Source organism: Phyllobates terribilis, unplaced genomic scaffold (assembly GCF_046119375.1).
Source record: "Phyllobates terribilis strain yellow unplaced genomic scaffold, ASM4611937v1 Scaffold_6__1_contigs__length_29720123, whole genome shotgun sequence".
Taxonomy (NCBI): Eukaryota; Metazoa; Chordata; class Amphibia; order Anura; family Dendrobatidae; genus Phyllobates; species Phyllobates terribilis.
The window spans coordinates 7883014-7910974 of record NW_027362766.1 but is presented as its reverse complement, the minus strand read 5'-3'; the positions used below and the strand labels follow the sequence as shown (position 1 = coordinate 7910974).

Sequence of the window (27961 nt, the reverse complement as noted above, 5' to 3'; positions counted from 1 at the left end):
TACAAAGCCAGAACCCTTTATTTCACAGTGCATGGTGGAATGTAAACGATGGGGGTTATGTCCTCTTCTTGTTCTTCCCGATCACCTTCCCCGGGGGCACAGCTGGGGTTACAGTCTGGTACAGAGCAGAGGAGATCTTGTTCACGTAGTACAGATCCACCAGGGAGAAGATAAAGCTGCGGGATGAGCAGAGACACCATGATCACCCCCCCATAATCACAGTGTGCCCCCATCCATCTCATGTGACCCCCTCGCATACTCACCATGTAGTGACACAGACTCTGTGGACCAAGCCGGAAGCAAAAATGGCAATGAAGAGGCAGACGAGGACTGCAACACAAACATATAGGTGATCACCCCGAGTGACCCCCCGACCGCCCCACTGACCTGGACACCCCAACGGCTCCACAAATCTTGTCCCAGGCATGTACGAAACATGGTAGATGCTCCGGGGCCAGGAGACTGCACCCCTCTCTGGCTAGCGTTCCCCCACTCACATTCCAGATCTGACTACATCCTAGCTTCTACCTCTCCTCCAACAGACAGGGCCTTCACCAGAAGTCTTCCTCCCCAACAGGGCCTTCACCAGAAGTCTTCCTCCCAACTCACAGTCAAGATCTGGCTACAACTTCGCTTCTACCTCTCCTCCAACAGACGGGGCCTTCACCAGAAGTCTTCCTCCCAACTCACAGTCAAGATATGACTACAACTTAACTTCTACCTCTCTTCCGACAGACAGGGCCTTCACCAGAAGTCTTCCTCCCCACTCACATTCAAGATCTGGCTACATCCTAGCTTCTACCTCTCCTCCAACAGACAGGGCCTTCACCAGAAGTCTTCCTCCCTACTCACAGTCAAGATCTGGCTACATCCTAGCTTCTACCTCTCCTCCAACAGACAGGGCCTTCACCAGAAGTCTTCCTCCCTACTCACAGTCAAGATCTGGCTACATCCTAGCTTCTACCTCTCCTCCAACAGACAGGGCCTTCACCAGAAGTCTTCCTCCCCACTCACATTCAAGATCTGGCTACAACTTAGCTTCTACCTCTTCCAATAGACAGGGCATTCACCAGAAGTCTTCCTCCCCACTCACATTCAAGATTTGGCTACAACTTAGCTTCTACCTCTTACGACAGACAGGGCCTTCACCAGAAGTCTTCCTCCCCAACAGGGCCTTCACCAGAAGTCTTCCTCCAAACTCACATTCAAGATCTGGCTACAACTTAGCTTCTACCTCTTCCGACAGACAGGGCCTTCACCAGAAGTCTTCCTCCCCAACAGGGCCTTCACCAGAAGTCTTCCTCCAAACTTACATTCAAGATCTGGCTACAACTTAGCTTCTACCTCTTCCGACAGACAGGGCCTTCACCAGAAGTCTTCCTCCCCACTCACATTCAATATTTGGCTACAACTTAGCTTCTACCTCTTCCGACAGGGCCTTCACCAGAAGTCTTCCTCCCCAACAGGGCCTTCACCAGAAGTCTTCCTCCCCACTCACATTCAAGATCTGGCTACAACTTAGCTTCTACCTCTCTTCCGACAGACAGGGCCTTCACCAGAAGTCTTCCTCCCCACTCTCATTCCAAATTTGACTACATCCTAGTTTCTACCCCTCCTCCGACTCACAGGGCATTCACCCATTCATAGTCCACATCTGACTACATTCTAGCTTCTACCTCTCCTTTGACAAACAGGGTCTTCACTCACTCGTATTGCAGATGTAACTATATCCTAGCTCCTACCTATTTCCCGACAGACAGGGCATTCAACTTCTCATATTCCAGATCAGAATACATCCTAGTTTCTACCTTCACCGGAAGTTCCCGCTCATCATGTCCCATACACACAAGTCTCCGGTATACAGACATGAGCCGTCCTGTGCCTGTCATGGCTTCTATATAAATCAGGACTCCAGTACACACCCCGAGTCATGTGTAACTGGTGTGGATCCACAAGATCTTTGCTGAGAATCTGGCACCATTGTACTAAATCCCGAGATCTCACCAATCCTGCCTGCAGTCATCTACATATGAAGGACACCGGGGGATCGAGCCCCAAGGCTCTCACCTTCTGGAAACACCTTCGCCTGGAAACCTTTCCCAAATACCAGATTCTCCAGATTATTAAAGGCCTAAAGTCCAAATTAAGGAAATAACAGATCATGTGTCAGGGGAAGAGCAGGTAATACAGGACGGCCGACAGAAGGATACAGTGAGGGAGAAGAGGAAGATGCCGGAGCCCAGGAGCCCACCCAGGATGGTCAGCCACTCCGAGGACGCCAGGTGGCGGCTGTACATCTGCATTCCAGCGAAGAGGAGGAGCGCGACCAAGGAGGAAAGCGCCAGCGAGATCCCGGTACTGACCGCTGCGGGGAAAGACCACAAGTCACACAAGGGGCGACGCCCTCCACTGACTGCGTACCCCCGCTAGTGATAACAGCCCCCACTAATAACCACGTACCCTCACTAGTGATAAAAGCCCCCACTAATAACCACGTACCCTCACTAGTGATAAAAGCCCCCACTAATAACCACGTACCCCCACTAGTGATAACAGCCCCTACTAATAACCACGTACCCCCACTAGTGATAACAGCCCCCACTAATAACCACGTACCCCCACTAGTGATAACAGCCCCCACTATACACTAAGTACCCCCACTAGTGATAACAGCCCCCACTAATAACCACGTACCCACATTAGTGATAACAGCCCCCACTAATAACCACGTACCCCCACTAGTGATAACAGCCCCCACTAATAACCACGTACCCCCACTAGTGATAACAGCCTCCACTATACACCACGTACCCCCACTAGTGATAACAGCCCCCACTATACACCACGTACCCCCACTAGTGATAATAGCCTCCACTAATAACCACGTACCCCCACTAATGATAACAGCCCCCACTATACACTAAGTACCCCCACTAGTGATAACAGCCCCCACTATACACCACGTACCCCCACTAGTGATAACAGCCCCCACTATACACCACGTACCCCCACTAGTAATAACAGGCCCCACTAACAACCGCGTACCCCCACTAGTAATAACAGCCCCCACTATCAACCATGTACCCCCACTAGTGATAACAGCCCCCACTAACAACCGCGTACCCCCACTAGTGATAACAGCCCCCACTATCAACCACGTACCCCCCACTATACACCACGTACCTCCCCACTAGTGATAACCCCCACTATACACCACATACCTCCCCACTAGTGATAACCCCCCACTATACACCACGTACCTCCCCACTAGTGATAACCCCCACTATACACCACGTACCTCCCCACTAGTGATAACCCCCCACTATACACCACGTACCTCCCCACTAGTGATAACCCACCACTATACACCACGTACCTCCCCACTAGTGATAACCCACCACTATACACCACGTACCTCCCCACTAGTGATAACCCCCCACTATACACCACATACCCCCCACTATACACCACGTACCTCCCCACTAGTGATAACCCCCACTATACACCACGTACCTCCCCACTAGTGATAACCCCCACTATACACCACATACCCTCCACTAGTGATAACCCCCCACTATACACCACGTACCTCCCCACTAGTGATAACCCACCACTATACACCACGTACCTCCCCACTAGTGATAACCCCCCACTATACACCACATACCCCCCACTATTGATAACCCCCACTATACACCACGTATCTCCCCACTAGTGATAACCCCCCACTATACACCACATACCCTCCACTAGTGATAACCCCCCACTATACACCACGTACCCCCACTAGTGATAACCCCCCACTATACACCACGTACCTCCCCACTAGTGATAACCCCCACTATACACCACGTACCTCCCACTAGTGATAACCCCCCACTATACACCACATAACCCCCACTAGTGATAACCCCCCACTATACACCACATAACCCCCACTAGTGATAACCCCCCACTATACACCACATAACCCCCACTAGTGATAACCCCCCACTATACACCACGAACCTCCCCACTAGTGATAACCCCCACTATACACCACGTACCTCCCCACTATACACCACGTACCTCCCCACTAGTGATAACCCCCACTATACACCACGTACCTCCCCACTAGTGATAACCCCCCACTATACACCACATACCTCCCCACTAGTGATAACCCCCCACTATACACCACATACCCCCCACTAGTGATAACCCCCCACTATACACCACGTACCTCCCCACTAGTGATAACCCCCCACTATACACCACGTACCTCCCCACTAGTGATAACCCCCACTATACACCACGTACCTCCCCACTAGTGATAACCCCCCACTATACACCACATACCTCCCCACTAGTGATAACCCCCCACTATACACCACGTACCTCCCCACTAGTGATAACCCCCCACTATACACCACGTACCTCCCCACTAGTGATAACCCCCCACTATACACCACGTACCTCCCCACTAGTGATAACCCCCCACTATACACCACGTACCTCCCCACTAGTGATAACCCCCCACTATACACCACGTACCTCCCCACTAGTGATAACCCCCCACTATACACCACATACCCCCCCCACTAGTGATAACCCCCCACTATATACCACGTACCTCCCCACTAGTGATAACCCCCCACTATAGACCACGTACCTCCCCACTAGAGATAACCCCCCACTATACACCACGTACCTACCCACTAGAGATAACCCCCCACTATACACCACGTACCTCCCCACTAGAGATAACCCCCCACTATACACCACGTACCTCCCCACTAGTGATAACCCCCCACTATACACCACGTACCTCCCCACTAGTGATAACCCCCCACTATACACCACGTACCTCCCCACTAGTGATAACCCCCCACTATACACCACATACCCCCCACTATTGATAACCCCCACTATACACCACGTATCTCCCCACTAGTGATAACCCCCCACTATACACCACATACCCTCCACTAGTGATAACCCCCCACTATACACCACGTACCCCCACTAGTGATAACCCCCCACTATACACCACGTACCTCCCCACTAGTGATAACCCCCACTATACACCACGTACCTCCCACTAGTGATAACTCCCCACTATACACCACATAACCCCCACTAGTGATAACCCCCCACTATACACCACATAACCCCCACTAGTGATAACCCCCCACTATACACCACGTACCCCCACTAGTGATAACCCCCCACTATACACCACGAACCTCCCCACTAGTGATAACCCCCACTATACACCACGTACCTCCCCACTAGAGATAACCCCCACTATACACCACGTACCTCCCCACTAGTGATAACCCCCCACTATACACCACATACCTCCCCACTAGTGATAACCCCCCACTATACACCACATACCCCCCACTAGTGATAACCCCCCACTATACACCACGTACCTCCCCACTAGTGATAACCCCCCACTATACACCACGTACCTCCCCACTAGTGATAACCCCCACTATACACCACGTACCTCCCCACTAGTGATAACCCCCCACTATACACCACATACCTCCCCACTAGTGATAACCCCCCACTATACACCACATACCCCCCACTAGTGATAACCCCCCACTATACACCACGTACCTCCCCACTAGTGATAACCCCCCACTATACACCACGTACCTCCCCACTAGTGATAACCCCCACTATACACCACGTACCTCCCCACTAGTGATAACCCCCCACTATACACCACGTACCTCCCCACTAGTGATAACCCCCCACTATACACCACATACCCCCCCCACTAGTGATAACCCCCCACTATACACCACGTACCTCCCCACTAGTGATAACCCCCCACTATACACCACGTACCTCCCCACTAGAGATAACCCCCCACTATACACCACGTACCTCCCCACTAGAGATAACCCCCCACTATACACCACGTACCTCCCCACTAGAGATAACCCCCCACTATACACCACGTACCTCCCCACTAGAGATAACCCCCCACTATACACCACGTACCTCCCCACTAGTGATAACCCCCACTATACACCACGTACCTCCCCACTAGTGATAACCCCCCACTATACACCATGTACCTCCCCACTAGTGATAACCCCCCACTATACACCACGTACCTCCCCACTAGTGATAACCCCCCACTATACACCACATACCCCCCACTAGTGATAACCCCCCACTATACACCACATACCCCCCACTAGTGATAACCCCCCACTATACACCACATACCTCCCCACTAGTGATAACCCCCCACTATACACCAAATACCTCCCCACTAGTGATAACCCCCACTATACACCACGTACCTCCCCACTAGTGATAACCCCCCACTATACACCACGTACCTCCCCAATAGCGATAACCCCCCACTATACACCACATACCCTCCACTAGTGATAACCCCCCACTATACACCACGTACCCCCACTAGTGATAACCCCCCACTATACACCACGTACCCCCACTAGTGATAACCCCCACTATACACCACGTACCTCCCCACTAGTGATAACCCCCACTATACACCACGTACCTCCCCACTAGTGATAACCCCCACTATACACCACGTACCCCCCACTAGTGATAACCCCCCACTATACACCACGTACCTCCCCACTAGTGATAACCCCCACTATACACCACGTACCTACCCACTATACACCACCCCCACTATACACCACGTACCTCCCCACTAGTGATAACCCCCCACTATACACCACATACCTCCCCACTAGTGATAACCCCCCACTATACACCACATACCCCCCACTAGTGATAACCCCCCACTATACACCACGTACCTCCCCACTAGTGATAACCCCCCACTATACACCACGTACCTCCCCACTAGTGATAACCCCCACTATACACCACGTACCTCCCCACTAGTGACAACCCCCCACTATACACCACATACCTCCCCACTAGTGATAACCCCCCACTATACACCACGTACCTCCCCACTATACACCACGTACCTCCCCACTAGTGATAACCCCCAATATACACCACGTACCTCCCCACTAGTGATAACCCCCCACTATACACCACATACCTCCCCACTAGTGATAACCCCCCACTATACACCACATACCCCCCACTAGTGATAACCTCCCACTATACACCACGTACCTCCCCACTAGTGATAACCCCCCACTATACACCACGTACCTCCCCACTAGTGATAACCCCCACTATACACCACGTACCTCCCCACTAGTGATAACCCCCCACTATACACCACGTACCTCCCCACTAGTGATAACCCCCCACTATACACCACGTACCTCCCCACTAGTGATAACCCCCCACTATACACCACGTACCTCCCCACTAGTGATAACCCCCCACTATACACCACGTACCTCCCCACTAGTGATAACCCCCCACTATACACCACGTACCTCCCCACTAGTGATAACCCCCCACTATACACCACGTACCCCCCACTAGTGATAACCCCCCACTATACACCACGTACCTCCCCACTAGTGATAACCCCCACTATACACCACGTACCTACCCACTATACACCACCCCCACTATACACCACGTACCTCCCCACTAGTGATAACCCCCCACTATACACCACATACCTCCCCACTAGTGATAACCCCCCACTATACACCACATACCCCCCACTAGTGATAACCCCCCACTATACACCACGTACCTCCCCACTAGTGATAACCCCCCACTATACACCACGTACCTCCCCACTAGTGATAACCCCCACTATACACCACGTACCTCCCCACTAGTGACAACCCCCCACTATACACCACATACCTCCCCACTAGTGATAACCCCCCACTATACACCACGTACCTCCCCACTATAAACCACGTACCTCCCCACTAGTGATAACCCCCAATATACACCACGTACCTCCCCACTAGTGATAACCCCCCACTATACACCACATACCTCCCCACTAGTGATAACCCCCCACTATACACCACATACCCCCCACTAGTGATAACCTCCCACTATACACCACGTACCTCCCCACTAGTGATAACCCCCCACTATACACCACGTACCTCCCCACTAGTGATAACCCCCACTATACACCACGTACCTCCCCACTAGTGATAACCCCCCACTATACACCACGTACCTCCCCACTAGTGATAACCCCCCACTATACACCACGTACCTCCCCACTAGTGATAACCCCCCACTATACACCACGTACCTCCCCACTAGTGATAACCCCCCACTATACACCACGTACCTCCCCACTAGTGATAACCCCCACTATACACCACGTACCTCCCCACTAGTGATAACCCCCCACTATACACCACGTACCTCCCCACTAGTGATAATGCCCCACTATACACCACGTACCTCCCCACTAGTGATAACCCACCACTATACACCACGTACCTCCCCACTAGTGATAACCCCCCACTATACACCACATACCCCCCACTATTGTTAACCCCCACTATACACCACGTATCTCCCCACTAGTGATAACCCCCCACTATACACCACATACCCTCCACTAGTGATAACCCCCCACTATACACCACGTACCCCCACTAGTGATAACCCCCCACTATACACCACGTACCTCCCCACTAGTGATAACCCCCACTATACACCACGTACCTCCCCACTAGTGATAACCCCCACTATACACCACGTACCTCCCACTAGTGATAACCCCCCACTATACACCACATAACCCCCACTAGTGATAACCCCCCACTATACACCACATAACCCCCACTAGTGATAACCCCCCACTATACACCACGTACCCCCACTAGTGATAACCCCCCACTATACACCACGAACCTCCCCACTAGTGATAACCCCCACTATACACCACGTACCTCCCCACTAGTGATAACCCCCACTATACACCACGTACCTCCCCACTAGTGATAACCCCCCACTATACACCACATACCTCCCCACTAGTGATAACCCCCCACTATACACCACATACCCCCCACTAGTGATAACCCCCCACTATACACCACGTACCTCCCCACTAGTGATAACCCCCCACTATACACCACGTACCTCCCCACTAGTGATAACCCCCACTATACACCACGTACCTCCCCACTAGTGATAACCCCCCACTATACACCACATACCTCCCCACTAGTGATAACCCCCCACTATACACCACATACCCCCCACTAGTGATAACCCCCCACTATACACCACGTACCTCCCCACTAGTGATAACCCCCCACTATACACCACGTACCTCCCCACTAGTGATAACCCCCCACTATACACCACGTACCTCCCCACTAGTGATAACCCCCCACTATACACCACGTACCTCCCCACTAGTGATAACCCCCCACTATACACCACATACCCCCCCCACTAGTGATAACCCCCCACTATACACCACGTACCTCCCCACTAGTGATAACCCCCCACTATACACCACGTACCTCCCCACTAGAGATAACCCCCCACTATACACCACGTACCTCCCCACTAGAGATAACCCCCCACTATACACCACGTACCTCCCCACTAGAGATAACCCCCCACTATACACCACGTACCTCCCCACTAGTGATAACCCCCCACTATACACCACATACCCCCCACTATTGATAACCCCCACTATACACCACGTATCTCCCCACTAGTGATAACCCCCCACTATACACCACATACCCTCCACTAGTGATAACCCCCCACTATACACCACGTACCCCCACTAGTGATAACCCCCCACTATACACCACGTACCTCCCCACTAGTGATAACCCCCACTATACACCACGTACCTCCCACTAGTGATAACTCCCCACTATACACCACATAACCCCCACTAGTGATAACCCCCCACTATACACCACATAACCCCCACTAGTGATAACCCCCCACTATACACCACGTACCCCCACTAGTGATAACCCCCCACTATACACCACGAACCTCCCCACTAGTGATAACCCCCACTATACACCACGTACCTCCCCACTATACACCACGTACCTCCCCACTAGTGATAACCCCCACTATACACCACGTACCTCCCCACTAGTGATAACCCCCCACTATACACCACATACCTCCCCACTAGTGATAACCCCCCACTATACACCACATACCCCCCACTAGTGATAACCCCCCACTATACACCACGTACCTCCCCACTAGTGATAACCCCCCACTATACACCACGTACCTCCCCACTAGTGATAACCCCCACTATACACCACGTACCTCCCCACTAGTGATAACCCCCCACTATACACCACATACCTCCCCACTAGTGATAACCCCCCACTATACACCACATACCCCCCACTAGTGATAACCCCCCACTATACACCACGTACCTCCCCACTAGTGATAACCCCCCACTATACACCACGTACCTCCCCACTAGTGATAACCCCCCACTATACACCACGTACCTCCCCACTAGTGATAACCCCCCACTATACACCACGTACCTCCCCACTAGTGATAACCCCCCACTATACACCACATACCCCCCCCACTAGTGATAACCCCCCACTATACACCACGTACCTCCCCACTAGTGATAACCCCCCACTATACACCACGTACCTCCCCACTAGAGATAACCCCCCACTATACACCACGTACCTCCCCACTAGAGATAACCCCCCACTATACACCACGTACCTCCCCACTAGAGATAACCCCCCACTATACACCACGTACCTCCCCACTAGTGATAACCCCCCACTATACACCACGTACCTCCCCACTAGTGATAACCCCCCACTATACACCACGTACCTCCCCACTAGTGATAACCCCCCACTATACACCACGTACCTCCCCACTAGTGATAACCCCCCACTATACACCACATACCCCCCACTAGTGATAACCCCCCACTATACACCACATACCCCCCACTAGTGATAACCCCCCACTATACACCACATACCTCCCCACTAGTGATAACCCCCCACTATACACCAAATACCTCCCCACTAGTGATAACCCCCACTATACACCACGTACCTCCCCACTAGTGATAACCCCCCACTATACACCACGTACCTCCCCAATAGTGATAACCCCCCACTATACACCACGTACCCCCACTAGTGATAACCCCCCACTATACACCACGTACCTCCCCACTAGTGATAACCCCCACTATACACCACGTACCTCCCCACTATACACCACGTACCCCCCACTAGTGATAACCCCCCACTATACACCACGTACCTCCCCACTAGAGATAACCCCCCACTATACACCACGTACCTCCCCACTAGAGATAACCCCCCACTATACACCACGTACCTCCCCACTAGAGATAACCCCCCACTATACACCACGTACCTCCCCACTAGTGATAACCCCCCACTATACACCACGTACCTCCCCACTAGTGATAACCCCCCACTATACACCACGTACCTCCCCACTAGTGATAACCCCCCACTATACACCACGTACCTCCCCACTAGTGATAACCCCCCACTATACACCACATACCCCCCACTAGTGATAACCCCCCACTATACACCACATACCCCCCACTAGTGATAACCCCCCACTATACACCACATACCTCCCCACTAGTGATAACCCCCCACTATACACCAAATACCTCCCCACTAGTGATAACCCCCACTATACACCACGTACCTCCCCACTAGTGATAACCCCCCACTATACACCACGTACCTCCCCAATAGTGATAACCCCCCACTATACACCACGTACCCCCACTAGTGATAACCCCCCACTATACACCACGTACCTCCCCACTAGTGATAACCCCCACTATACACCACGTACCTCCCCACTAGTGATAACCCCCACTATACACCACGTACCCCCCACTAGTGATAACCCCCCACTATACACCACGTACCTCCCCACTAGTGATAACAACCACTATACACCACGTACCTACCCACTATACACCACCCCCACTATACACCACGTACCTCCCCACTAGTGATAACCCCCCACTATACACCACATACCTCCCCACTAGTGATAACCCCCCACTATACACCACATACCCCCCACTAGTGATAACCCCCCACTATACACCACGTACCTCCCCACTAGTGATAACCCCCCACTATACACCACGTACCTCCCCACTAGTGATAACCCCCACTATACACCACGTACCTCCCCACTAGTGACAACCCCCCACTATACACCACATACCTCCCCACTAGTGATAACCCCCCACTATACACCACGTACCTCCCCACTATACACCACGTACCTCCCCACTAGTGATAACCCCCAATATACACCACGTACCTCCCCACTAGTGATAACCCCCCACTATACACCACATACCTCCCCACTAGTGATAACCCCCCACTATACACCACATACCCCCCACTAGTGATAACCTCCCACTATACACCACGTACCTCCCCACTAGTGATAACCCCCCACTATACACCACGTACCTCCCCACTAGTGATAACCCCCACTATACACCACGTACCTCCCCACTAGTGATAACCCCCCACTATACACCACGTACCTCCCCACTAGTGATAACCCCCCCACTATACACCACGTACCTCCCCACTAGTGATAACCCCCCACTATACACCACGTACCTCCCCACTAGTGATAACCCCCCACTATACACCACGTACCTCCCCACTAGTGATAACCCCCCACTATACACCACGTACCTCCCCACTAGTGATAACCCCCCACTATACACCACGTACCCCCCACTAGTGATAACCCCCCACTATACACCACGTACCTCCCCACTAGTGATAACCCCCACTATACACCACATACCTCCCCACTAGTGATAACCCCCCACTATACACCACATACCCCCCACTAGTGATAACCCCCCACTATACACCACGTACCTCCCCACTAGTGATAACCCCCCACTATACACCACGTACCTCCCCACTAGTGATAACCCCCACTATACACCACGTACCTCCCCACTAGTGACAACCCCCCACTATACACCACATACCTCCCCACTAGTGATAACCCCCCACTATACACCACGTACCTCCCCACTATACACCACGTACCTCCCCACTAGTGATAACCCCCAATATACACCACGTACCTCCCCACTAGTGATAACCCCCCACTATACACCACATACCTCCCCACTAGTGATAACCCCCCCACTATACACCACATACCCCCCACTAGTGATAACCTCCCACTATACACCACGTACCTCCCCACTAGTGATAACCCCCCACTATACACCACGTACCTCCCCACTAGTGATAACCCCCACTATACACCACGTACCTCCCCACTAGTGATAACCCCCCACTATACACCACGTACCTCCCCACTAGTGATAACCCCCACTATACACCACGTACCTCCCCACTAGTGATATCCTCCCACTATAAACCACGTACCTCCCCACTAGTGATAACCCCCACTATACACCACGTACCTCCCCACTAGTGATATCCTCCCACTATACACCACGTACCTCCCCACTAGTGATAACCCCCCACTATACACCAAATACCTCCCACTAGTGATAACCCCCCACTATACACCAAATACCTCCCCACTAGTGATAACCCCCACTATACACCAAATACCTCCCCACTAGTGATAACCCCCACTATACACCACGTACCTCCCCACTAGTGATAACCCCCCACAATACACCACGTACCTCCCCACTAGTGATAACCCCCCACTATACACCACGTACCCCCCACTATACACCACATACCCCCCACTAGTGATAACCCCCCACTATACACCACATACCCCACACTAGTGATAACCCCCCACTATACACCACATACCCCCCACTAGTGATAACCCCCCACTATACACCACGTACCTCCCCACTAGTGATAACCCCCACTATACACCACGTACCTCCCCACTAGTGATAACCCCCCACTATACACCAAATACCTCCCACTAGTGATAACCCCCCACTATACACCAAATACCTCCCCACTAGTGATAACCCCCACTATACACCACGTACCTCCCCACTAGTGATAACCCCCCACAATACACCACGTACCTCCCCGCTAGTGATAACCCCCCACTATACACCACGTACCTCCCCACTAGTGATAACCCCCCACTATACACCACGTACCTCCCCGCTAGTGATAACCCCCCACTATACACCACGTACCTCCCCGCTAGTGATAACCCCCACTGTACACCACGTACCTCCCCACTAGTGATAACCCCCCACTATACACCACGTACCTCCCCACTAGTGATAACCCACCACTATACACCACGTACCTCCCCACTAGTGATAACCCACCACTATACACCACGTACCTCCCCACTAGTGATAACCCCCACTATACACCACGTACCTCCCCACTAGTGATAACCCCCACTATACACCACGTACCTCCCACTAGTGATAACCCCACTATACACCACGTACCTCCCCACTAGTGATAACCCCCCACTATACACCACATACCCCCCACTAGTGATAACCCCCCACTATACACCACGTACCTCCCCGCTAGTGATAACCCCCCACTATACACCACGTACCCCCACTAGTGATAACCCTCCACTATACACCACGTACCTCCCCACTAGTGATAACCCCCACTATACACCACGTACCTCCCCACTAGTGATAACCCCCACTATACACCACGTACCTCCCACTAGTGATAACCCCCACTATACACCACGTACCTCCCCACTAGTGATAACCCCCACTATACACCACGTACCTCCCACTAGTGATAACCCCCACTATACACCACGTACCTCCCACTAGTGATAACCCCCACTATACACCACGTACCTCCCCACTAGTGATAACCCCCCACTATACACCACATACCCCCCATTAGTGATAACCCCCCACTATACACCACGTACCTCCCCGCTAGTGATAACCCCCCACTATACACCACGTACCTCCCCGCTAGTGATAACCCCCCACTATACACCACGTACCCCCACTAGTGATAACCCCCCACTATACACCACGTACCCCCACTAGTGATAACCCCCCACTATACACCACGTACCTCCCCACTAGTGATAACCCCCACTATACACCACGTACCTCCCACTAGTGATAACCCCCACTATACACCACGTACCTCCCCACTAGTGATAACCCCCCACTATACACCACGTACCCCCACTAGTGATAACCCCCACTATACACCACGTACCTCCCCACTAGTGATAACCCCCCACTATACACCACGTACCTCCCCGCTAGTGATAACACCCACTATACACCACGTACCCCCACTAGTGATAACCCCCCACTATACACCACGTACCCCCACTAGTGATAACCCCCCACTATACACCACGTACCCCCACTAGTGATAACCCCCCACTATACACCACGTACCCCCACTAGTGATAACCCCCCACTATACACCACGTACCCCCACTAGTGATAACCCCCCACTATACACCACGTACCTCCCCACTAGTGATAACCCCCAACTATACACCACGTACCTCCCCACTAGTGATAACCCCCCACTATACACCACGTACCCCCACTAGTGATAACCCCCCACTATACACCACGTACCTCCCCACTAGTGATAACCCCCCACTATACACCACGTACCTCCCCACTAGTGATAACCCCCCACTATACACCACGTACCTCCCCACTAGTGATAACCCCCCACTATACACCACGTACCTCCCCACTAGTGATAACCCCCCACTATACACCACGTACCTCCCCACTAGTGATAACCCCCCACTATACACCACGTACCTCCCCACTAGTGATAACCCCCCACTATACACCACATACCCCCACTAGTGATAACCCCCCACTATACACCACATACCCCCCACTAGTGATAACCCCCCACTATACACCACGTACCTCCCCACTAGTGATAACCCCCCACTATACACCACGTACCTCCCCACTAGTGATAACCCCCCACTATACACCACGTACCTCCCCACTAGTGATAACCCCCCACTATACACCACATACCCCCCACTATACACCACGTACCCCCACTAGTGATAACCCCCCACTATACACCACATACCCCCCACTAGTGATAACCCCCCACTATACACCACGTACCTCCCCACTATACACCACATACCCCCCACGTACCTCCCCACTAGTGATAACCCCCCACTATACACCACGTACCTCCCCACTAGTGATAACCCCCCACTATACACCACGTACCTCCCCACTAGTGATAACCCCCCACTATACACCACGTACCCCCACTAGTGATAACCCCCCACTATACACCACATACCCCCCACTAGTGATAACCCCCCACTATACACCACGTACCTCCCCACTAGTGATAACCCCCACTATACACCACGTACCTACCACTAGTGATAACCCCCACTATACACCAAATACCCCCCACTAGTGATAACCCCCACTATACACCAAATACCCCCCACTAGTGATAACCCCCACTATACACCACATACCCCCCACTAGTGATAACCCCCACTATACACCACGTACCTCCCCACTAGTGATAACCCCCCCCTATACACCACGTACCTCCCCACTAGTGATAACCCCCCACTATACACCACATACCCCCCACTATACACCACGTACCCCCACTAGTGATAACCCCCCACTATACACCACATACCCCCCACTATACACCACGTACCCCCCACTAGTGATAACCCCCCACTATACACCACATACCCCCCACTAGTGATAACCCCCCACTATACACCACGTACCTCCCCACTAGTGATAACCCCCCAATATACACCACATACCCCCCACTAGTGATAACCCCCCACTATACACCACGTACCTCCCCACTAGTGATATCCCCCCACTATACACCACGTACCTCCCCACTAGTGATATCCCCCCACTATACACCACGTACCTCCCCACTAGTGATAACCCCCCACTATACACCACGTACCTCCCCACTAGTGATAACCCCCCACTATACACCACGTACCTCCCCACTAGTGATAACCCCCCACTATACACCACATACCCCCCACTATACACCACGTACCTCCCCACTAGTGATAACCCCCACTATACACCACGTACCTCCCCACTAGTGATAACCCCCACTATACACCACATACCTCCCCACTAGTGATAACCCCCCACTATACACCACGTACCTCCCCACTAGTGATAACCCCCACTATACACCACGTACCTCCCCACTAGTGATAACCCCCCACTATACACCACGTACCCCCACTAGTGATAACCCCCCACTATACACCACATACCCCCCACTAGTGATAACCCCCCACTATACACCACATACCCCCCACTATACACCACGTACCCCCCACTAGTGATCACCCCCCACTATACACCACATACCCCCCACTAGTGATAACCCCCCACTATACACCACGTACCTCCCCACTAGTGATAACCCCCCAATATACACCACATACCCCCCACTAGTAATAACCCCCCACTATACACCACGTACCTCCCCACTAGTGATATCCCCCCACTATACACCACGTACCTCCCCACTAGTGATAACCCCCCACTATACACCACATACCCCCCACTAGTGATAACCCCCCACTATACACCACGTACCTCCCCACTAGTGATAACCCCCCAATATACACCACATACCCCCCACTAGTGATAACCCCCACTATACACCACGTACCTCCCCACTAGTGATATCCCCCCACTACACACCACGTACCTCCCCACTAGTGATAACCCCCCACTATACACCACGTACCTCCCCACTAGTGATAACCCCCCACTATACACCACGTACCCCCCACTAGTGATAACCCCCCACTATACACCACATACCCCCCACTAGTGATAACCCCCACTATACACCACGTACCTCCCCACTAGTGATAACCCCCCACTATACACCACATACCCCCCACTAGTGATAACCCCCCACTATACACCACGTATCTCCCCACTAGTGATAACCCCCCACTATACACCACGTACCTCCCCACTAGTGAAAACCCCCCACTATACACCACGTACCTCCCCACTAGTGAAAACCCCCCACTATACACCACGTACCTCCCCACTAGTGATAACCCCCCACTATACACCACATACCCCCCACTAGTGATAACCCCCCACTATACACCACATACCTCCCCACTAGAGATAACCCCCCACTATACACCACATACCCCCCACTAGTGATAACCCCCCACAATACACCACGTACCTCCCCACTAGTGATAGCCCCCCACTATACACCACGTACCTCCCCACTAGTGATAACCCCCCACTATACACCACGTACCTCCCCACTAGTGATAACCCCCACTATACACCACGTACCTCCCCACTAGTGATAACCCCCACTATACACCACGTACCTCCCCACTAGTGATAACCCACCACTATACACCACGTACCTCCCCACTAGTGATAACCCCCACTATACACCACGTACCTCCCCACTAGTGATAACCCCCCACTATACACCACGTACCTCCCCACTAGTGATAACCCCCACTATACACCACGTACCTCCCCACTAGTGATAACCCCCACTATACACCACGTACCTCCCCACTAGTGATAACCCCCCACTATACACCACGTACCTCCCCACTAGTGATAGCCCCCCACTATACACCACGTACCTCCCCACTAGTGATAACCCCCCACTATACACCACATACCTCCCCACTAGTGATAACCCCCCACTATACACCACGTACCTCCCCACTAGTGAAAACCCCCCACTATACACCACGTACCTCCCCGCTAGTGATAACCCCCCACTATACACCACGTACCCCCACTAGTGATAACCCCCCACTATACACCACATACCCCCCACTAGTGATAACCCCCCACTATACACCACATACCCCCCACTATACACCACGTACCCCCCACTAGTGATAACCCCCCACTATACACCAGATACCCCCCACTAGTGATAACCCCCCACTATACACCACATACCCCCCACTATACACCACGTACCCCCACTAGTGATAACCCCCCACTATACACCACATACCCCCCACTAGTGATAACCCCCCACTATACACCACATACCCCCCACTATACACCACGTACCCCCCACTAGTGATCACCCCCCACTATACACCACATACCCCCCACTAGTGATAACCCCCCACTATACACCACGTACCTCCCCACTAGTGATAACCCCCCAATATACACCACATACCCCCCACTAGTGATAACCCCCCACTATACACCACGTACCTCCCCACTAGTGATATCCCCCCACTATACACCACGTACCTCCCCACTAGTGATAACCCCCCACTATACACCACGTACCTCCCCACTAGTGATAACCCCCCACTATACACCACGTACCCCCCCACTAGTGATAACCCCCCACTATACACCACGTACCCCCCACTAGTGATAACCCCCCACTATACACCACATACCCCCCACTAGTGATAACCCCCACTATACACCACGTACCCCCCACTAGTGATAACCCCCACTATACAACACGTACCTCCCCACTAGTGATAACCCCCCACTATACACCACATACCCCCCACTAGTGATAACCCCCCACTATACACCACATACCCCCCACTAGTGATAACCCCCCACTATACACCACATACCCCCCACTAGTGATAACCCCCCACTATACACCACGTACCTCCCCACTAGTGATAACCCCCCACTATACACCACGTACCTCCCCACTAGTGATAGCCCCCCACTATACACCACATACCCCCCACTAGTGATAACCCCCCACTATACACCACGTATCTCCCCACTAGTGATAACCCCCCACTATACACCACGTACCTCCCCACTAGTGATAACCCCCCACTATACACCACGTACCTCCCCACTAGTGAAAACCCCCCACTATACACCACGTACCTCCCCACTAGTGATAACCCCCCACTATACACCACATACCCCCCACTAGTGATAACCCCCCACTATACACCACGTACCTCCCCACTAGTGATAACCCCCCACTATACACCACATACCTCCCCACTAGTGATAACCCCCCACTATACACCACATACCCCCCACTAGTGATAACCCCCCACTATACACCACGTACCTCCCCACTAGTGATAGCCCCCCACTATACACCACGTACCTCCCCACTAGTGATAACCCCCCACTATACACCACGTACCTCCCCACTAGTGATAACCCCCACTATACACCACGTACCTCCCCACTAGTGATAACCCCCCACTATACACCACGTACCTCCCCACTAGTGATAACCCCCACAATACACCACGTACCTCCCCACTAGTGATAACCCCCACTATACACCACGTACCTCCCCACTAGTGATAACCCCCCACTATACACCACGTACCTCCCCACTAGTGATAACCCCCCACTATACACCACGTACCTCCCCACTAGTGATAACCCCCACTATACACCACGTACCTCCCCACTAGTGATAACCCCCCACTATACACCACGTACCTCCCCACTAGTGATAGCCCCCCACTATACACCACGTACCTCCCCACTAGTGATAACCCCCCACTATACACCACGTACCTCCCCACTAGTGATAACCCCCCACTATACACCACATACCCCCCACTAGTGATAACCCCCCCACTATACACCACGTACCTCCCCACTAGTGATAACCCCCCCACTATACACCACGTACCTCCCCACTAGTGATAGCCCCCCACTATACACCACGTACCTCCCCACTAGTGATAGCCCCCCACTATACACCACGTACCTCCCCACTAGTGATAGCCCCCCACTATACACCACGTACCTCCTCACTAGTGATAACCCTCCACTATACACCACGTACCCCCACTAGTGATAACCCCCACTATACACCACGTACCTCCCCACTAGTGATAACCCCCCACTATACACCACGTACCTCCCCGCTAGTGATAACCCCCCACTATACACCACGTACCCCCACTAGTGATAACCCTCCACTATACACCACGTACCCCCACTAGTGATAACCCCCCACTATACACAACATACCCCCCACTATACACCACGTACCTCCCCACTAGTGATAACCCCCACTATACACCACGTACCTCCCCACTAGTGATAACCCCCCACTATACACCACGTACCTCCCCGCTAGTGATAACCCCCCACTATACACCACGTACCCCCACTAGTGATAACCCTCCACTATACACCACGTACCCCCACTAGTGATAACCCCCCACTATACACAACATACCCCCCACTATACACCACGTACCTCCCCACTAGTGATAACCCCCACTATACACCAAGTACCTCCCCACTAGTGATAACCCCCCACTATACACCACGTACCTCCCCACTAGTGATAACCCCCACTATACACCACGTACCTCCCCACTAGTGATAACCCCCCACTATACACCACGTACCTCCCCGCTAGTGATAACCCCCCACTATACACCACGTACCCCCACTAGTGATAACCCTCCACTATACACCACGTACCCCCACTAGTGATAACGCCCCACTATACACAACATACCCCCCACTATACACCACGTACCTCCCCACTAGTGATAACCCCCACTATACACCACGTACCTCCCCACTAGTGATAACCCCCCACTATACACCACGTACCTCCCCACTAGTGATAACCCCCCACTATACACCACATACCCCCCACTAGTGATAACCCCCCACTATACACCACGTACCTCCCCACTAGTGATAACCCCCCACTATACACCACGTACCTCCCCACTAGTGATAACCCCCCACTATACACCACGTACCTCCCCACTAGTGATAACCCCCACTATACACCACGTACCTCCCCACTAGTGATAACCCCCCACTATACACCACGTACCTCCCCACTAGTGATAACCCCCACTATACACCACGTACCTCCCCACTAGTGATAACCCCCCACTATACACCACGTACCTCCCCACTAGTGATAACCCCCACTATACACCACGTACCTCCCCACTAGTGATAACCCCCCACTATACACCACGTACCTCCCCGCTAGTGATAACCCCCCACTATACACCACGTACCCCCACTAGTGATAACCCCCCACTATACACCACATACCCCCCACTAGTGATAACCCCCCACTATACACCACATACCCCCCACTATACACCACGTACCCCCCACTAGTGATCACCCCCCACTATACACCACATACCCCCCACTAGTGATAACCCCCCACTATACACCACGTACCTCCCCACTAGTGATAACCCCCCAATATACACCACATACCCCCCACTAGTGATAACCCCCCACTATACACCACGTACCTCCCCACTAGTGATATCCCCCCACTATACACCACGTACCTCCCCACTAGTGATAACCCCCCACTATACACCACGTACCTCCCCACTAGTGATAACCCCCCACTATACACCACGTACCCCCCCACTAGTGATAACCCCCCACTATACACCACGTACCCCCCACTAGTGATAACCCCCCACTATACACCACATACCCCCCACTAGTGATAACCCCCACTATACACCACGTACCCCCCACTAGTGATAACCCCCACTATACACCACGTACCTCCCCACTAGTGATAACCCCCCACTATACACCACATACCCCCCACTAGTGATAACCCCCACTATACACCACGTACCCCCCACTAGTGATAACCCCCACTATACACCACGTACCTCCCCACTAGTGATAACCCCCCACTATACACCACATACCCCCCACTAGTGATAACCCCCCACTATACACCACATACCCCCCACTAGTGATAACCCCCCACTATACACCACGTATCTCCCCACTAGTGATAACCCCCCACTATACACCACGTACCTCCCCACTAGTGATAACCCCCCACTATACACCACGTACCTCCCCACTAGTGAAAACCCCCCACTATACACCACGTACCTCCCCACTAGTGATAACCCCCCACTATACACCACATACCCCCCACTAGTGATAACCCCCCACTATACACCACGTACCTCCCCACTAGTGATAACCCCCCACTATACACCACATACCTCCCCACTAGTGATAACCCCCCACTATACACCACATACCCCCCACTAGTGATAACCCCCCACTATACACCACGTACCTCCCCACTAGTGATAGCCCCCCACTATACACCACGTACCTCCCCACTAGTGATAACCCCCCACTATACACCACGTACCTCCCCACTAGTGATAACCCCCACTATACACCACGTACCTCCCCACTAGTGATAACCCCCCACTATACACCACGTACCTCCCCACTAGTGATAACCCCCACTATACACCACGTACCTCCCCACTAGTGATAACCCCCACTATACACCACGTACCTCCCCACTAGTGATAACCCCCCACTATACACCACGTACCTCCCCACTAGTGATAACCCCCCACTATACACCACGTACCTCCCCACTAGTGATAACCCCCCACTATACACCACGTACCTCCCCACTAGTGATAACCCCCCACTATACACCACGTACCTCCCCACTAGTGATAGCCCCCCACTATACACCACGTACCTCCCCACTAGTGATAACCCCCCACTATACACCACGTACCTCCCCACTAGTGATAACCCCCCACTATACACCACATACCCCCCACTAGTGATAACCCCCCCACTATACACCACGTACCTCCCCACTAGTGATAACCCCCCCACTATACACCACGTACCTCCCCACTAGTGATAGCCCCCCACTATACACCACGTACCTCCCCACTAGTGATAGCCCCCCACTATACACCACGTACCTCCCCACTAGTGATAGCCCCCCACTATACACCACGTACCTCCTCACTAGTGATAACCCTCCACTATACACCACGTACCCCCACTAGTGATAACCCCCACTATACACCACGTACCTCCCCACTAGTGATAACCCCCCACTATACACCACGTACCTCCCCGCTAGTGATAACCCCCCACTATACACCACGTACCCCCACTAGTGATAACCCTCCACTATACACCACGTACCCCCACTAGTGATAACCCCCCACTATACACAACATACCCCCCACTATACACCACGTACCTCCCCACTAGTGATAACCCCCACTATACACCACGTACCTCCCCACTAGTGATAACCCCCCACTATACACCACGTACCTCCCCGCTAGTGATAACCCCCCACTATACACCACGTACCCCCACTAGTGATAACCCTCCACTATACACCACGTACCCCCACTAGTGATAACCCCCCACTATACACAACATACCCCCCACTATACACCACGTACCTCCCCACTAGTGATAACCCCCACTATACACCAAGTACCTCCCCACTAGTGATAACCCCCCACTATACACCACGTACCTCCCCACTAGTGATAACCCCCACTATACACCACGTACCTCCCCACTAGTGATAACCCCCCACTATACACCACGTACCTCCCCGCTAGTGATAACCCCCCACTATACACCACGTACCCCCACTAGTGATAACCCTCCACTATACACCACGTACCCCCACTAGTGATAACCCCCCACTATACACAACATACCCCCCACTATACACCACGTACCTCCCCACTAGTGATAACCCCCACTATACACCACGTACCTCCCCACTAGTGATAACCCCCCACTATACACCACGTACCTCCCCACTAGTGATAACCCCCCACTATACACCACATACCCCCCACTAGTGATAACCCCCCACTATACACCACGTACCTCCCCACTAGTGATAACCCCCCACTATACACCACGTACCTCCCCACTAGTGATAACCCCCCACTATACACCACGTACCTCCCCACTAGTGATAACCCCCACTATACACCACGTACCTCCCCACTAGTGATAACCCCCCACTATACACCACGTACCTCCCCACTAGTGATAACCCCCACTATACACCACGTACCTCCCCACTAGTGATAACCCCCCACTATACACCACGTACCTCCCCACTAGTGATAACCCCCACTATACACCACGTACCTCCCCACTAGTGATAACCCCCCACTATACACCACGTACCTCCCCGCTAGTGATAACCCCCCACTATACACCACGTACCCCCACTAGTGATAACCCTCCACTATACACCACGTACCCCCCACTAGTGATAACCCCCCACTATACACCACGTACCTCCCCACTAGTGATAACCCCCCACTATACACCACGTACCTCCCCACTAGTGATAGCCCCCCACTATACACCACGTACCTCCCCACTAGTGATAACCCCCCACTATACACCACGTACCTCCCCACTAGTGATAACCCCCCACTATACACCACGTACCTCCCCACTAGTGATAACCCCCACTATACACCACGTACCCCCACTAGTGATAAGCCCCACTATACACCACGTACCTCCCCACTAGTGATAACCCCCCACTATACACCACGTACCTCCCCACTAGTGATAACCCCCCACTATACACCACATACCCCCCACTAGTGATAACCCCCCACTATACACCACGTACCTCCCCACTAGTGATAACCCCCCACTATACACCACGTACCTCCCCACTAGTGATAACCCCCCACTATACACCACGTACCTCCCCACTAGTGATAACCCCCCACTATACACCACGTACCTCCCCACTAGTGATAACCCCCCACTATACACCACGTACCTCCCCACTAGTGATAACCCCCCACTATACACCACGTACCTCCCCACTAGTGATAACCCCCCACTATACACCACGTACCTCCCCACTAGTGATAACCCCCACTATACACCACGTACCTCCCCACTAGTGATAACCCCCCACTATACACCACATACCCCCCACTAGTGATAACCCCCACTATACACCACGTACCTCCCCACTAGTGATAACCCCCACTATACACCACATACCCCCCACTAGTGATAACCCCCCACTATACACCACATACCCCCCACTAGTGATAACCCCCCACTATACACCACATACCCCCCACTAGTGATAACCCCCCACTATACACCACGTACCTCCCCACTAGTGATAACCCCCACTATACACCACATACCCCCCACTAGTGATAACCCCCACTATACACCACGTACCTCCCCACTAGTGATAACCCCCCACTATACACCACGTACCTCCCCACTAGTGATAACCCCCACTATACACCACATACCCCCCACTAGTGATAACCCCCACTATACACCACGTACCTCCCCACTAGTGATAACCCCCCACTATACACCACATACCTCCCACTAGTGATAACCCCCCACTATACACCACGTACCTCCCCACTAGTGATAACCCCCCACTATACACCACGTACCTCCCCACTAGTGATAACCCCCACTATACACCACATACCCCCCACTAGTGATAACCCCCCACTATACACCACGTACCTCCCCACTAGTGATAACCCCCCACTATACACCACATACCCCCCACTAGTGATAACCCCCCACTATACACCACATACCCCCCACTAGTGATAACCCCCCACTATACACCACGTACCTCCCCACTAGTGATAACCCCCCACTATACACCACGTACCTCCCACTAGTGATAACCCCCCACTATACACCACGTACCTCCCACTAGTGATAACCCCCCACTATACACCACGTACCTCCCCACTAGTGATAACCCCCCACTATACACCACGTACCTCCCACTAGTGATAACCCCCCACTATACACCACGTACCTCCCCACTAGTGATAACCCCCCACTATACACCACATACCCCCCACTAGTGATAACCCCCCACTATACACCACGTACCTCCCCACTAGTGATAACCCCCACTATACACCACGTACCTCCCCACTAGTGATAACCCCCCACTATACACCACATACCCCCCACTAGTGATAACCCCCCACTATACACCACGTACCTCCCCACTAGTGATAACCCCCCACTATACACCACATACCCCCCACTAGTGATAACCCCCCACTATACACCACGTACCTCCCCACTAGTGATAGCCCCCCACTATACACCACGTACCTCCCCACTAGTGATAACCCCCCACTATACACCACATACCTCCCACTAATGATAACCCCCCACTATACACCACGTACCTCCCCACTAGTGATAACCCCCCACTATACACCACGTACCTCCCCACTAGTGATAACCCCCCACTATACACCACATACCTCCCACTAGTGATAACCCCCCACTATACACCACGTACCTCCCCACTAGTGATAACCCCCCACTATACACCACGTACCTCCCCACTAGTGATAACCCCCCCACTATACACCACGTACCTCCCACTAGTGATAACCCCCCACTATACACCACATACCTCCCCACTAGTGATAACCCCCCACTATCCGCAGTCCGCGCTCTGGTTATGGACACGTCACCCTTCCGCCTCTTGTTCCTCCTCCTCCTCCCGGCAGCCGGTACAGCCCCCACCTCCCCGCAGCCCCCCGCGCCTCCCGGAGAAGATCTCACCCATCTCTGCTGCACAGACGCCAACAACCCGGAACAGCCCGAGACAAGGAGGAGCCACCGACTACCCCGCCCACTGCGCGAGGACGCGTCATCAATTCCGAATACAACAAGAAACCACGCCCACAAGAGCGTCATCATTCCCCGCACACGACAGAAAGGGACGTCATCAGTCCGCGACCAGAGAGCGACACCTACCGGAGGATAAGAGAGTAGTGAGAGGAGCAGTCCTGTGCAGGAGGAGGTGGAGTGAGAGGAGCAGTCCTGTGCAGGAGGAGGAGGAGTGAGAGGAGCAGTCCTGTGCAGGAGGAGGAGGAGGAGTGAGAGGAGCAGTCCTGTGCAGGAGGAGGAGGAGGAGTGAGAGGAGCAGTCCTGTGCAGGAGGAGGAGGAGGAGTGAGAGGAGCAGTCCTGTGCAGGAGGAGTGAGAGGAGCAGTCCTGTGCAGGAGGAGGTGGAGTGAGAGGTGCAGTCCTGTGCAGTAGGAGGAGGAGGAGTGAGAGGATCAGTCCTGTGCAGGAGGAGGAGGAGTGAGAGGAGCAGTCCTGTGCAGGAGGAGGTGGAGTGAGAGGAGCAGTCCTGTGCAGGAGGAGGTGGAGTGAGAGG

The 27961-nt window shown here is 53.1% G+C and overlaps 1 protein-coding gene across 2 annotated transcripts; it reads right to left on the bottom strand.

The window, feature by feature from the left end:
- On the bottom strand, positions 1-27519 carry KRTCAP2 (keratinocyte associated protein 2). 2 transcript variants are annotated; one of them, XM_073637309.1, is made up of 5 exons: positions 27362-27519; positions 2211-2365; positions 2068-2131; positions 264-330; positions 1-176 (listed from the first exon to the last, which is right to left on the bottom strand). In XM_073637309.1, the coding sequence occupies exons 1-5, from the start codon at positions 27363-27365 to the stop codon at positions 56-58; spliced, it is 411 nt and encodes a 136-aa protein (XP_073493410.1). In that variant the 5' UTR covers positions 27366-27519; the 3' UTR covers positions 1-55. The 2 variants fall into 2 exon arrangements, with proteins under 2 accessions (XP_073493410.1, XP_073493411.1); XM_073637310.1 differs by lacking the exon at positions 27362-27519 and adding an exon at positions 27210-27353.
- Between the last annotated feature and the right edge of the window lie 442 nt (positions 27520-27961).